This window comes from Jaculus jaculus, chromosome 2 (genome assembly GCF_020740685.1).
Source record: "Jaculus jaculus isolate mJacJac1 chromosome 2, mJacJac1.mat.Y.cur, whole genome shotgun sequence".
Classification (NCBI taxonomy): Eukaryota; Metazoa; Chordata; class Mammalia; order Rodentia; family Dipodidae; genus Jaculus; species Jaculus jaculus.
The window spans coordinates 189,925,032-189,940,173 of NC_059103.1; the positions used below are offsets into that span (position 1 = coordinate 189,925,032).

At 41.3% G+C, this 15,142-nt stretch overlaps 1 protein-coding gene across 6 annotated transcripts in view; it reads right to left on the reverse strand.

The window, feature by feature from the left end:
- The window catches only part of Enpp2 (ectonucleotide pyrophosphatase/phosphodiesterase 2), a 117,515-nt gene that overhangs the window by 13,186 nt on the left and 89,187 nt on the right, over positions 1-15,142 (reverse strand). For 4 of the 6 annotated variants that reach the window (XM_045142899.1, XM_045142897.1, XM_045142901.1 and 1 more), the window contains 8 exons: positions 13,682-13,713; positions 12,831-12,958; positions 11,547-11,634; positions 11,304-11,391; positions 9,830-10,002; positions 7,060-7,111; positions 2,173-2,247; positions 609-745 (listed from right to left, as the gene is read on the reverse strand). In XM_045142899.1, the coding sequence (XP_044998834.1) occupies positions 609-745; positions 2,173-2,247; positions 7,060-7,111; positions 9,830-10,002; positions 11,304-11,391; positions 11,547-11,634; positions 12,831-12,958; positions 13,682-13,713 (773 nt within the window). The remainder of the gene's footprint in view (positions 1-608; positions 746-2,172; positions 2,248-7,059; positions 7,112-9,829; positions 10,003-11,303; positions 11,392-11,546; positions 11,635-12,830; positions 12,959-13,681; positions 13,714-15,142) is intronic. The other 2 variants (XM_045142898.1, XM_045142902.1) reach the window with 1 other exon arrangement.

Below are 15,142 nucleotides of genomic sequence, written 5' to 3' on the forward strand. Positions count from 1 at the left end.
AAAAAAAAAAAAAAAAACCAGAAAGGAAAAGAAAAAGAAAATAAAACAGTATGCAAACATGGCAGAAGCTGCGCGTGAGTATACCTTGGGACTATATTTCCCACTAAATCTTGCTGCTGACTGAAAACTGCTCTAAAACTCAACATTTATTAAAACCAGCAAATAAAGCCAGGTGTGGTGGCACACGCTTTTAATCCCAGCACTCAGGAAGCAGAGGTAGGTGGATCACTGTGAGTTCAAGGCCAGCCTGAGACTAGGCTGGAGCATGAGACCTTACCTCGAAAAAACCACAAAACAAGACAACAACAACAACAAAAAAACCACCAGCAAACTTTTATAGTTTCTGTAACAATCAGGTAGAAAATTAAGCAAAATAAGAAATAAGAAAGCAAACTCTAAAAGAATTAGTATGCTTCCTTGAACCTGTAACAGATCACAGTAGAACTACTAGAACATTAAATAAAGACAGTTACAATAGACATAGCCAAGGATTCCTCCTATCAGGAAAAATGAAGGTATTTTTATAAGCTAAAATTCAAGTAATCAACCATTATATTGGATCAAGAAACATAAAAATGAGTAATGCAAAACCTAATTTTTTCAATGACCTGTTTGGAAATAGTGTATGACGTCCAAAGTGGCATTAAGACTATTTCACTATAGCCACTTTCAAAGTCAATGTGATATAAAATGTCGTATCTGGTCCGATAAAGCACTGCAGGCCGTCCGTACAGGAGATGTCTCTCTAGGAAAGAAAAAAACATGGTAAGTGTACACAAAGCTTGACACCAAATGTCAACTACTGGAAGAGAGTAAAATTGGATAAAAATTGTCAGCTTACTTATTGATAAGAAAGCAACTTCTCCTTAATTGAATCAAGTTAGTTTCCAAACACTTCTGTGGTTCACCTAATCAAGGGTCAAGGCTGGCCATTATCAAAACTACAATGGAAATGCTGCATTTATGAGAGTGCTTTTGGAATTGTAAAACCTCATAGAAAAAAAACACATTGACTCTTGAGATGATTCAGCTAAATTGAAAGCCAACAAGATTGTACTTTTATAGAATTAAATAATTTGACCCCTGAAGAGGATTATCAGGTTAGCCAAAGATTAAACTAAGAAGAAGGCTCTCTTATCATTACTTGTAAACTGCAACTCAAATGTGCATTATTCTAGCATCAAAAGTGAGTAGTAAGCAGCTTTATTGCCTAGAGGTAAACTGTTTTGGTATGAACTTAAAGAAACATGTATAGATAAAATAAGTGAGCTGGGCGTGGTGGTACACGCCTTTAATCCCAGCACTCGGGAGGCAGAGGTAGGAGGAATGATCGCCATGAGTTCAAGGCCACCCTTACACTATATAGTGAATTCCAGGTCAGCCTGGGCTAGAGTGAGACTCTACCTCAAAAAAAAAAAATAATAATAATAACAATAATAATACTAATAAGTGAAGATTCAAGAGGGTCCTTTAAATACAGTGGAGACGACAGCTCCTTAGTTACCAAAGAACTCAAGAGTCCCAAATGGGGAGTTAGACCCCTCTGAGAAAAAAAAGGTCTAAAACTTCACTCATTGTGGAAGAGACAGGAGTCTAGAGTGTGAACCTTCATTCCACACCCACAATAAAAGCCTGGAGTTTAACTCTCAACTTCAGATAGCCTTAGAATTTAGGGTACCCACAGACCCACAGATTTAAAGACTGAGGCTTAGAATTTGCAATGCCCCAAGCGATTTTTTGTTTTATTTAAAAAAAAAAAAAAAACTGTTTTTAACCATCACTTTTATTAGAGGAAATCAGATCTGGCAAGTACTTATTAAATCATGCATACATGTTGCTTTAATTAAAGTGTTACCGTTCTACGTGAGTAATGGAGAAAACCCTTCATACAATGCTTTGCGAAACTCTCCCAAGCAGGACTGCTGATCTGAGGCAGAGCGGCCCACACTGTTACAACACAAGCAACTTCCGAGTAGCTTGGCTTCCTGAGCACTGCCGTAAACATAAAAGCCTCGCCTGAGCTGCCAAATTTGGGGGCCCACCCCTGCGAATTAGGACACAGCATGATGATATGTAATAAGTGAAATCTAATAAACAATTCAAAGCCAGCAAATCATAACAGTAGTACTTGGGAGCAGAAACCCAACCCAGACTTTCCTTCCAAACGCAAACCTTTTCTAGGTTCAAAATTTCCATTAACGTTTTCCTTGTTTTCACTTTGGCTGCCTCTCAATTTCCTGGTTTCAGCTGGAAGCGAAGTATCAAAATCCTTTGAGACGCTATTTTTTTTTTTTAATCATTCAAGGTTTAATGCTTACTGAGTACATTATTCCAAACTCAAACTGAAGTCTCTCTCCTCATCTACTCCATTGAGAATATAGCAAAGAGCTGGAGAGATGGTTTAGCAGTTAAAGGCACTTGTCTGTGAAGCCTAAGGACTCAGTTTCAATTCCCCAGGACCCACTTAAGCCAGATGCACAGTGGCACACGTGTCTGGAGTTCATCTACAGTGGCTGGAGGCCCTGGCGTGCCCATTCTCTCTCTATCTGCCTCTCTCTCTTTCTCTCAAATAAGTAATTAAATAAAAGGGTAGAGCAGACATCTTTCTCCATACGACACCCCTCCTTGATCTTTTGACAGCCTCCACAACTCTGATCTTCAACATGACCGTCCATTCCCCTGAGGCTGGTTTATTTGCACCACCCAACTCAAAACCATTGAAAGCAAGTAAATCCCTGCATCGATAGGATGCATGTGATTTCTTTTCCCTCTGTCAGTCTTCACTCATCTCCTTCCGTATCTCCTCATCGAACATTTGCTAAGAACCCTCTCTGTGCCAGGTCTTGAGGTATAGAATGCAGTTGCTGAGCAAAGCTGATTTAGTGCTCTTACCTTTGGGATGTGAGACATGGCATAAATCATTAGCATGCATCATGGTGTGCAGTGCCTCTCTGGGTACTATCATGGAGACACACAGAATGGGAAATATCCCTGACAGAGCACGGGAGGTTAAACCAGGGCAACTTACACCCCAGTTTGTAACTGTTGCCCAGACACAATGGTTAACAGTGCCCCTTTTCACACTCACGTATGGTCAGTGCAATGAAGAGAGAAGAGGAAGAAGGGAGCAGAGAAGCAAGACTGGTAAGGCAATCCCATGGGCTTCCCCGTCTCCATTCACTCTTTGCTCACATAGGCTCAGTTTGCTTCATAAAATTTGGCTTTGTAGCTCCCAAGCTACTGACACGCTACAGTTCTATCCACAGCTGGCATATAAATATAGGATTATCTGGTTTAATGTTTTTCAATTATTATGGAGGTTAATGAGGAAAAAAAAAAAACAGTGGTTTCAACAACCTCCTGAAAATTCAACCAAAACCCCCAACTGACCCCCTCCCCACCTGCCAAATCTACTTGATTCTTGCTAAAGCCAAATTGTCCATCCAAGAAAGAAGAGAAATAACCTTTGCAGTAAGAAATACCAACTTTAATATTCAGCATCAAAGATGAGATTTTACTTTTTAAAGTTTATGAATCAGCTACAGCCTAACTCTGCTTGTCTTCATGACATCTTGGGTGAACCGCATAAGGCAACTTTTTTTTTTTTTTTCACAAAAAGCTTCCACTCAGACCACAAAATGTACTTGATTCTCAAGTCTTTACACATGTTCATCAAAAGATCAGCCCACAAACCTCTGCTCTTGCGACATGTCCCATGATTTCTTCTTCATTTTTCCTACAGTAACTTCTAATGTGTGCAAAGTATCAGCACAAAGCATTTTTTTTTTTCTTTTGGTTTTTCGAGGTAGGGTCTCACTCTAGGCCAGACTGACCTGGAATTCACTATGTAGTCTCAGAGTGGCCTCAAACTCACGGCAATCCTCCTACCTCTGCCTCCCTAGTGCTGGGATAAAAGGCATATACCACCATGCCCAGCAAAATATTTACTTTTAAAGAGATTTTTGAAGTTATTAATTGGCACAATAGTTGTACATGTTTATGTGGCCCAGTATGGTATCTCAATTCATGTATGTAATAATCAGCTCAATAGAATTGACACAAGCATCACCTCAAACATTTATGATTATTTGTATTGAGAACACTCAAAATCCTCTCTGCTAGTGGTGTGGCGATATACAAGAAATTAGCTTTTTGCTAACCACAGTCCCCTAGTGTGCTATAAAAATACTGGAAGTCCTTCTTCCTGTTCAACAGCACCCTTTATGCCCAGTAACCATCCTCTACTATAATTTCTAGATGGGTATCTCATGTAGTCCGTGTCTTCCCAAGCTAGGTTTCGACTCCACAATATTCCAGACACAGCCTTCCTTCCGCACCCAAGATCCCTGTTTACAGTCGTGTCTCTGGCATTTTGGCATACACCAAAGTTCCCCTCCAGATAACCACATTTGGCAAACTACTGTGAGACAGACCTTTTTAAGTGGTGTGGACTTCCCTAGAACGTAAGCTTTGTCTTCTAAAGTTTGGTTAGGCAGACTTGAATTTGTGCTTCTTTTCCCTCCTTGGCTTCCTGATTCATATTCCCACAGAGTGACTTGGAACCACATGAAAATATTCCCTTCTTTTTGTTTTCTTAACCACTCATTCCCACAATAATACGCTCTTGGATTTTACCACAAAAGCTCTACCCAAAGTCTTTCCCTTTCCTGTCTCCTTTCTCCATCTTTGCTTACAAGTGCCTGTTGTCGCTCTCTGCCATGTCAACTTCTTCTGGGAACTGACTTGATGCCTCTCTTGGTGCTCTGGGCTTCCCACGTCCATTGCTAAGACACAATGCTAAATTTCATCTGCCTATTAAATCTTGTAATGGGACAGTAACTTGATAAGGACAGGGACTTTATCTGTTATTCCCTATTGTATCCTCCATTTCCAATAATGCCAGTCACACATCTACTTGTAAAGTAGTTATCAATAAGTGAATTTTTTTAAATACTGAATTTCTTCCACATGTGAGCTTCCTACTATAATCCTGAGAGACAGACTCGGCTGGTCAAAGCCACTTCCATCCCACTGATGCAGGAATTCTCTGCATGATTCTTCGAGTGCATAGGAGCCCACGAGCTGGAGACCCCAACCTCCAGCACTTCCTGTTCCCTGGCCTTTTGGGTAGTTTCCAGGCAGTCAATTGCTGCCTTCTATGTTGTTGTAATGGAGGGCATTCTGAAACAAAGGTGCTACTATTCCCAGTCAGGAGCTTTGCCTAAAAAATGCCAGCTGAGGGCTGGAGTGATGGCTTAGCTGTTAAGGCATTTGCTTTTGAAGTCAAAGTACCCAGGTTCAATTCCCTAGGAACCACATAAGCCAGATGCACAAGGTGGCACATACATCTGGAGTTCATTTACAATTCTCGCTCTGTCTGCTTCTTTGTCTCTCTCTCTTTCTGAAATAAATTTAAAAAAAAATTGTAATGCCCACTGAGGGGAGAAGCCATCCCCAGTGAGGACAGGAGTTTGTATCATAGTGTCTAGTATTTTAGAAACATCTTCACTCTGAGATGCACTGAAATTCTCCACCATATTCTTTCACATCAACCCTTAAGATGTGATTTTAGAGAAAATAGAACTGGATCAAAGTAAACAGGGGGAGGGTGGTGATGTAAAAAAGGAAGAAGGAGGCAGAGGAAGATTTTTTTTTCAAAATATATTTTTCTTTACTTACTTGAGAGAGAGAGAGAGAGAGAGAGAGAAAGAAAGAGAATGGACATGCCAAGGCCTCTAGCCACTGCAAACAAACTCCAGATGCATGCTCCCCCTTGTGCATCTGGCTCATATAGGTCCTGGAGAGTCTAACCGGGATCCTTTGGCTTTGCAGGCAAATGCCTTAACCACTAAGCCGTCTCTCCAGCCCCAGAGGAAGATCTTTTATAAAGAGGCAGAACAAGTCAAGTAAATAAAATCATCTATTTTATTCAAGCTCTGCTTAGTCAAATTGGAAGCCACACATATACTAAACAGGACCATGTGTCAGTAACGGCCTCAGGAGACTTTAAGCATAAGCATCCTTACCGCATGATGCAAGGCAGCCGGGATCCAGTTCCATCTGCTTCTTTAGTAAGTTCCCTGACTATTTCAGCATGCAATCCTGTCTATCACAGTTAACCTCTAGACGAGACTTCTTTCTATTCCAATTTTCTGGATTCTCAAAATCAGCAAGAAGATTTCACACTAGGTTGAGCTATTGTTACTGATTATTTACTATCCTGGCCTACCGCCACGTGACTTGCAGGATAGAGAATCCCAGCGAAGGGAATGCTTCTCTACAGCACTGATGTCACATGCTTGACTTTGGCTAGTGACCGGCGAATAAAAGGGACAGACGTACCATCTCATAAAAGCAGAAGTGCTGAGTTCCAGTTACACAATTCTGCGTGCTGCCACAAGCATGGCACATTCCAGACAGAGGACATGCCCTCAGCCTGGTCAGAGTGAGTGTGGCAGAACCTACATATGCTATAATCCAGCATACCAAACTGTGAACGAGACATGCGTCGTTCATTTATGGAACAAATTACTGATGCTCTTGGGTTTTTGGTTTTTTTTTAGCCATATCGGGAGCTTTCAAAAGTTTACTAATACATGCTTGATATTGTTGGTGTCACTTAAAAGAGAGATGAGGCAGGGTTTGAGGTGGTCCTTGTGAAGAACAGGTTCTGATGTGATCTCTTCTGTGTAACTCTCCTCAGCATACATACACACTGCTTCTTCAGGCGGGACAGCGTTAGTGTAAGAACCAGCTGCTGATATTTATAATCATGACTGCCATTCGCTTTACAGGAGTTACCACTAACACTTTAACTGGATACTCAATGGACTCTCTTTTTCGCTGAGGAAAATGAACAGGTTTTGCAGAATTTTACCATTACACAGCGGGTATCTTGCGCTCATGGAACTAATCAATATTTACTTTGCAAGATTAAAGAGGAAAACATTAAACATAAACTTAACAACACTGTGCTTGCCCTATGAAGTAAACAGGAAATATTCAAATTTTGTAAAATATAAACTACAATTTATCTAACAGCTTTGAAGCAAACCTTACCTTCTGTAGAGCCTTTGGTATTAAGGCGTTTGTTGAGTTCATCCAACTTGTTCTTCATGTGTGAAAACCAGAAAAGAAAAGGAAATAAGAAAGCAAATCAGAAATAATCTTTTGTTTTTTTTCCCTGAACCCTTTCTACATAGTTCCTTGGTACATTTAAGAGAAAATCCTGGACTGGAGAGATAGCTTAGAACTTAACGCTCTTGTCTGCGAAGTCTAAGAATTCATGTTCGAATCTCCAAGTCCCACATCAGCTAGATGCATGACACAAGCATGCCCTGTCACATGTGCAAGGGGATGCACATGTCTGGAGTCGGTTTGCAGCAGCTGAAGGCCCTGGCATGCCCACTCTCTCTCTCTCTCCCAAATAAGCAAAATAAATAAATAAAAATAAAAGATCCTAAAGTCTGTCATAATTACAAGCTCTTCTGAAGACCTGTTGCCTTCCTCACACTGGCACTCTGCGCTCTCCTCCCATAGCTGTGAGCATCTCTGGTCATCTCTGCAGCACTCTGCTCCCTCCCCATAAAGCTGTGCATCCTCTCAGGTGGGTAATGGTGATCTTTTGGGCACATGTACGTAAACTTGTTATTTCAGATCACTCCCTGGGTACACTAAAGCTATCCTCTAAACTAACGTATGAAATCACCGTTTCCAAAGCTTAAAGCAATGACTCAGCAATTCTGAAAAGTTATGGTTCAGCATATTACATATTAGAGATTCTGGAGAGCTCGATCAAGAGCACAGAACACATTTACCATAATGTCTAAGTGTTGGAAATACCATATTTAAAATAATGTTGAGGGCTGGAGAGATGGCTTCGCAGTTAAGTGCTTGCCTATGAAGCCTAAGGACCCCAGTTCAAGGCTTGGTTCCCCAGGTCCCACGTTAGCCAGATGCACAAGGGGGCGCACATGTCTGGAGTTCATTTGCAGAGGCTGGAAGCCCTGGCGCGCCCATTCTCTCTCTCTCTCCCTCTATCTGTCTTTCTCTCTGTGTCTGTCGCTCTCAAATAAATAAATAAAATTAAAAAAAATTAATGTTGAACCATTGCAAGAGACAACTTAAAAATTTTTTCTTAACTACAAAAATGAATAAAGTCATGTGACATATTTATACTATTAACTATAACCATCATCAGTAAAAATAAGTGAGCTAAAAGTTCATATACTGGTATACACAAATCTGTCTTAAAAATAATGATGAATAAAATAATTGCAGGATTCAGAGAGTACAATGGCATCCACCTAAAAATTTAGAATGAGTAAAATTATACCATTGGTTATTCTTAAGATATATTAAATATTACTTATGAAGATACACATATATATATAGAAAGTAAAGTATACTGATATGTATGAAAATTATACACACTACATTCAGAATACCAGTTAATCGTGGGTAGATGGAAGTAGATGGGGAGGATTCCATTGCATCTATGATATTTTCTTCTTTCAGACAGATTCACTGAGGTTATTATTTGATTCATCTCTACATCTTCCCAATGTGCCTAGAAAGCTTTATGCTTTTTTTGTTTTTAATAAAAGGAAGGTAGGCTTTGAAGAAACCCACAAACAAAATAACAACAATCTAAAATTTTCTGTAAAATAGTATATGACAAGATGCCCTCAAAACGCAACTCTAGCTGGGATCTACCTGACTAGATGACTTCCTATTGACTTTGGCAATCTGACCCCCATAGCTGAGGTCTGAGGATTACCTTCCTCATATTCATTATCCTCCTAGGCTTTATAAAAGTCATAAGGAGATAAGCATGGGGTCCTAGGGAAGAAGAGCAAACAAAATTCCACCAGAGCTTCCCAAACTATGTGCTGGGCCTCTAGGGATCCTGGAAGGGAACAAATGCTAGGGGAGGGAGATTGGGTAGTAGACTTATTTTCCTGAGGCCTAATAGAAAAGTCACACTTCTACCTATAATTAAGCCAAACACATAAACATATCAGATTTCCTTGCTTTGGCAACACAATGTGGAAGCATTGGTTAATTCCTGTTATTAGACATGCTCACTGGCAACTAAGAAAATCTTTAGTCAATATAAACTTCTGTAAGTGAACTGAATTATTCCCTACTACTTTGTTTTGTTTGGTATTCAAAACCTCTCCCAGAATGCTCTATCATGAGCACAAAAACACATTTATAATAATGTCTAAGTATTGTAAATACCTTACTTACAATAATGTTGAACCATTACAAGAGCCAACTTTAAAAAAAAAACAAATTTTCTTAAGTAGGAAAATGAATATAGTCGTGTGGTATATTTACAAAATGAACTATAACCATCATCAGTAAAAATAAGTGAGCTAAAAGTTCATATACTGGTATATACAAATCTGTCTTAAAAAATAATGATGAATAAAATAATTCCAGGATTCAGCGAGTACAATGGCATACACCTAAAAATATGTTTCCTTCCAGGTCCACCAGCAATCGAAGACCCATGATTATACAAAAGAACTTTTGGTTAGAAATTGTGAATCTACAAAATAGCATTTTTTTGCTCTTCATTCTGGGCTCCTATGCTATCCAGTATGGTATGCCTGATCCACATATGCCTTGTTAAACTTAAATCTAAAACAATGAAACTGAGATTATTGTCCCTCCATCACACTGGACACTGGCTCTGCTTTGAACAGCAGAGCCAGAAATCACTTCTGTTATCACAGGAAGTTCTGCTGGACAGTTCTGGTAGGTGCCCTAACAACCTAGTTCTCCATGGCAGACATAAGGTCATTTCCACCTTTGGTTCTACCTGATCGTCACAGGTGCAACCCAGATCGAAATCAGACGGAAGATGCATAATCCCCGGGTAAATGGGTCTTGTGACTTCCTCTGGCATGGTTGGCCTAAAAGTGTTGGTACGCAAGAGGTGATTCAAACTCCCATGGGTTCCATTATTAGGAGCTGGTTTCAATCCGAGGAGATCTGGTAGACAGAAAAGAAAGGGGATCCTGATGTTCCTCAAATGCTTTTTAGATGAGCTACATTAGGAATCAAACTCTCATAGCAGGAGGAAAGGCTGATAACATCAAAGTAAAAGAGAGACCTATTGAGAGAGGGAGAGAACATGCTGGAGAGCAGATTTGTGAAGGGGAAAGTGGGGGAGGGGAGGAAATGATCATGGTTTACTGTCTATAATCATGGAAGTTGTTTTAAAAAGGTGTTTTTTTTTTTTTTTAAAAAAGCATCAAACTCTTACTTTCCTAGGGTCTATAAAACCTGAACACAAATAACACTTGGATACAAACAAATTCACAGGGCAGCACACTCCTTCCTCCCTTCAGATCCATACTGACTTCCCAGTATCTTACCACCACCTCCAGAAATAGCCACGTTAATTGACGGAGCATAAATATGGAGAGGTATTCCCAAAAACATGGGCTGAACAAACAGAGCTTACATGGCCAATGTCTGCGTTATAACTTGGGGACTATCTATACCAGTGTCATACATAGCCTTCCTACACATCTTTGGGGCTTTTTAAATCCAAGTTTTAAAATAAGACTTATAATCAAAACTTATAATCGACCTGCCCTCTCGTGCACTCCACAGGGGTGTGGGGACAAGAGGAGGCTTTGGTCGTGTCCCTTGATGAGCCACGGAGACATTGAACAAGCTGATTTCACAGCATGTGAGTGGTTGCCAAGTGGGCATACAGTGACTTGCCTAAGCTGAAAAGCAGGGCAGGGGAGAGCTCGCAGCCAAGCTGAGAAAAGAACCCAGGAGACCCGACTTGCAGACTCCCCCTCTAACCACCAGACTGGCACTCCCTTACTAAATAGGAAAAGTTGTCCTCATTCAACAGCGAGGAGCTCAAGGAAGAAAAATACTTTGGAGTACATAAATAGCTGGCTAGGATACGAGCTGGCAAAATTTTAACTGGGCTGCAATGTGAGCAAGCGAGGTGGGGGAAAGCTCTGTACGGACCTCTTGCTTCATCAGGTCTCTGACCAACGGTGTCAAACTGTAATGCTATGCTGGACCTGCCAAAGGCTGCCAACAGTAACACTATGAAAACTCCCCATTAGTCAACTATTGAAGGGACACAAAGAGTCCTTACACGGGGGTGATGTTCTGTCCTCTGGACCAATAAGCCAGTTACAATGCGTTTCTTCAGGGAGAGAAGGTCTTAGAACATGGACACCCCGTTTCTTTCTCAGACATTGAGAAAGTCCACATCTTAACTGAAGATTGTTCCATTGGTTTCAATTAAACAAATGACTTACCACACATGACATTGTAAAGTTCGATGTTTTCAAATGGAGGCACTTTAGTCTTATACTTAAATGTCGGGCCATAACCTACAAAAACAGTCTTCCAAAAGAAAAGAAAACAAACAAAACCAATTAATCATTCCTGATATGCCACAGCAGCCCAAGGTATGAGTCTTGAAGCTTCCCTCACCCTACCATTCCCTTCCCTCCCAAGAGCCAGGGAATCTCAGGTTCAACCCAGTTCTGTGGTCATACCTGCATGCTGTTGACCTTGTTATCAAAGCCGTGGTCTCCCTGGAAAAAACATTTTCCTGATGGTTTCTTATAAACATCCAAAGGTTTCCTACATTGAAACAATTGTATGATCAGTCAGGATTTCTCCCCACAACACTCTGATAAAAAGCCAATTTCAAGGCACAGAGGATCCCTAAGAAGAAAGTAATAACGGCCCATTTGTTTCTATTGTAATAGCATCATTCCTATCATCATGGTGATGCTGGAGTACTTCTGTTCATTTTTCCAGGTGACATTGCACTGACATCACCCCAGCATGAACGGGAACCTTCGAAAGAAGTCACAGTGCCCTCCTCCTGCTTGGGATTAGACAGAGAAGGCCATGTGTCACAGGCATTGATACCCCTGCTGTGTGCCTCACTGATGCCAAGACTGCAATCCTCTCAGCCTCGGGACCACGTTTTTCTGCTTACTTCACCCTTGCTAGGTGCAGGGCTAACACACAGTGTGTATTTCTTGAATATATGACATTTCATCAATGCATGGGGATCTGTAGCCTATACAAGTTGTTTGTACTAATCAATATAATACAACTAGTATCAATTGAGTCTATCCTAGTTCAAAAGAAGGCCAATATCAGATATATTTACAGCAATGTAAACATGTCGAAATTAGCAGAGGTTGTAAAATTAACATTTCCTGAGGTTTCTGTAACCATTGCTAAAGGAGGTCTTGTCACCAGAGACCACATCAGTCCAGGGTGCTCGGGCAAGATCCCAACTATACTTTGAACTTGTTCAAGTAATAAATAAATACAGAGGCTAGAACATCTTCATAGAATAAAGTACATGCCTAGAGATGAACCAAGAGAAAAGAGACTTTAAAAAGACCCAAGAGGGGCTGGAGAGATAGCTTAGCCATTAAGGTGCTTGCTTGCAAAGCCAAAATACCCAGGTATGATTCCCTAGTACTCACATAAAGCAAGATGCACAAGGTGGCACATGTGTCAGGATTTCATTGCCAGTGGCTAGAAGCCCTAGTGTGCCCATCCTCTCCCTCCCTCCTTCCCTCTCCCTCTCTCTCTCTCTCTTTCACTCTCACTCTTAAATAAATTATTTTTAAAAGACCCAGAACCGAGGGACATATTATCTCTGAACTTATTACATATTTAGGACATAGAAATTATGGAACCCATCGTATTTCCCAATGAGATTTCTTTTAATGATGAACAAGAATCTTAAAGTATGTCCAGGAGCCAGAGAGGTGACTGTGGGGACAAACAGGAACAGCCGATCCCCAGGTCACCTTGCCACATGCCATCTGCGGTCCACCAGTAAGTGGATATCCTCAATCCTTCTATTGTTGGCATAGTGCAGTCGTTTGGGAAGGTGCTGTTTCATGTAAGCCTTAAAGTGCTGGTCGGGCTTTTTGCACTGAAATATAAGTGAAAATTGGTCATTTGGTGGGATGTTTTCTAGGCGTGGGGTGGGGGAGAGTCCTAGATTATGTAGCTATTCTGCTCCCTGAAACATGAAGACAGTGTTAAGGCCAACAAAAGGGTGCTTAGTGAATACAAGGAATTTCTTACCCCAATTAAATAATGCATGAAGAAAACAAATAGGTTCCCAGGGACTTAAATACTTTAGAAATGAATCGTGGGCAATCAGAGGGAATGAGGACATTCTAAGAATCACTCTTAACTCTTGAGCTTATAATGAAGAGCAATTGAAAACCCAAGGCCTTTCCCTACCTGCTTCAAGCTTAGGAGTGGGAGGTGGGGTGGAGAGGGAAATGAGGGGTAGGCAGGTGCAGGCCTCAGGGAAGATGTGCTCACGTGCTTTGACGTCTCTACCCAGGACCAGTAACAATGAAATGAGGTAGTGGGCAGACGTTCTGCAAAGACAGTGAAGACTTGATGAATCATGAACGAACACTTCTCAGTGTAATGGAAGGACCGAATAGTGTAGTTTGTGGTGTTGCCAAGACCACTGGGGAATCTGCAGCTGACTATAGGCCAAAGTTTTGAAAGCTCTTAGGGGAACAAATACACAGGACAGTGAGGAAAATGTTCCTACCACCCACAGAGAAGGCAAACACAGGAGGTGAACGTGTGGAAGTGACTCGGGGGCAGAGGCCTGGTGCCTTGCATCACTTACCGTGAGATTCGCAATGATGGCTTTAGGGTCATCTGTACAAAGAGAGAGGGAGAAAGATTTCAAAACACATGACAATAACCACGGAGAGCAGCCACTACAGCAAGAGGGTCACTTCTTCCTCTCCTGACCAACTGCTGAAGGGTTATCACCATAACGTTTTGTTTTGAACAGATACATAACTGGGTATTTAATGTTTCAGAATGTCAAATACAACTAAACCAGTGGGACAAATTCTATAGCAAACTGCCCTGCAAGATCCAGCTCTCCCCTTCTGGAAGGAATTTCTCTCCTCATCACAGCAGGAGACCGTGAGGTAACTTGAAGTTTCCCCCAAAGATTCCTCTGCAACATACGTTTAAGTTTATTTGCAATTTAATGCCAGGAACTAAACTAGGAGGCTTTTTTTTTCTTACCATAACCTCCTGCTTATCTGCTGATCTCAGCACAAGTCACCATCCCACTTAAAGATGCGTCTTGAAAGCAAGTTTTGTTCTTGTAGTAATATCACAAGTCTAATTACATAGGTGGTGGCTCCCTTCCTGCCATAGGTCCACGTGCGTGCCTCGCCTTGCTTTTCCACTACCAGCAAACAAAGGCTATTTTAGTCAACACTCCAAACTAGTTTAAAACAAAGCTATGGAAATGATGGCTGTGTATAAACAGGCTTATATTGTCTCAAGGTGCCCCTTTGGGTGTGGGGGGGAGGGGCTGTGGGAGAAAGAGGAGATTGTAGACTGTTTGGATTTTGTTTTGTTTTCCAAAAACATAAAATGTGCTTCAGTATGTCATTACAGAATTGGCAGCAAAGGAAAGCGGCATTCAGAAGGGACACGAGCAGCTCTCTCTGGGACAGAAGCATCCATTGAGCAAACTGCCTCATCTCTTTCCTCTTCTGCCGTGACCCTCTGGGCGAGATGCCTAGTGGAAGTATCCTGCTCGCAAACATGAATAAACACTGGTTCTTATTGGCTGAAAATATATGTTGCCTTGGAGTAAACGTATAAACGTATGTGCACCAAATACTGTCTTGAGAACGAGTTCTAAAGTTCCAAAATCCGCAGCTGAGGTGTACATTTCATTGTCCTTAAGTTGATGACCCGTTCATTTCACGGAAGGTAGCAATAATGGAAAACCCGGTTTGAACCAGTGCCGCGTAACCGTCTCCGTCTAAGAGCTTTAGGGGTGCATTCTCTCTGGTCCTTCCTGACAGCACTGGGGGACAGTGCTATCCAGACCTTCACTAGGCCAGGCAGCTGGGAACTTGAGGAGCTTGAGCACGGGGCTGCGCTGTGCGGTCCCAGTGAGCAAGTTAGGCTTTGGACCACTACATTTCTTGGTCTCTTGAGCCATAGTTTCAAAGAAATCAGAGCAAGCTCATGTTCTTTTTTTTTTTTAATTTATTTATTTGAGAGGGACAGACACAGAGAGAAAGACAGAGGAAGAGAGAGAGAGAATGGGCGC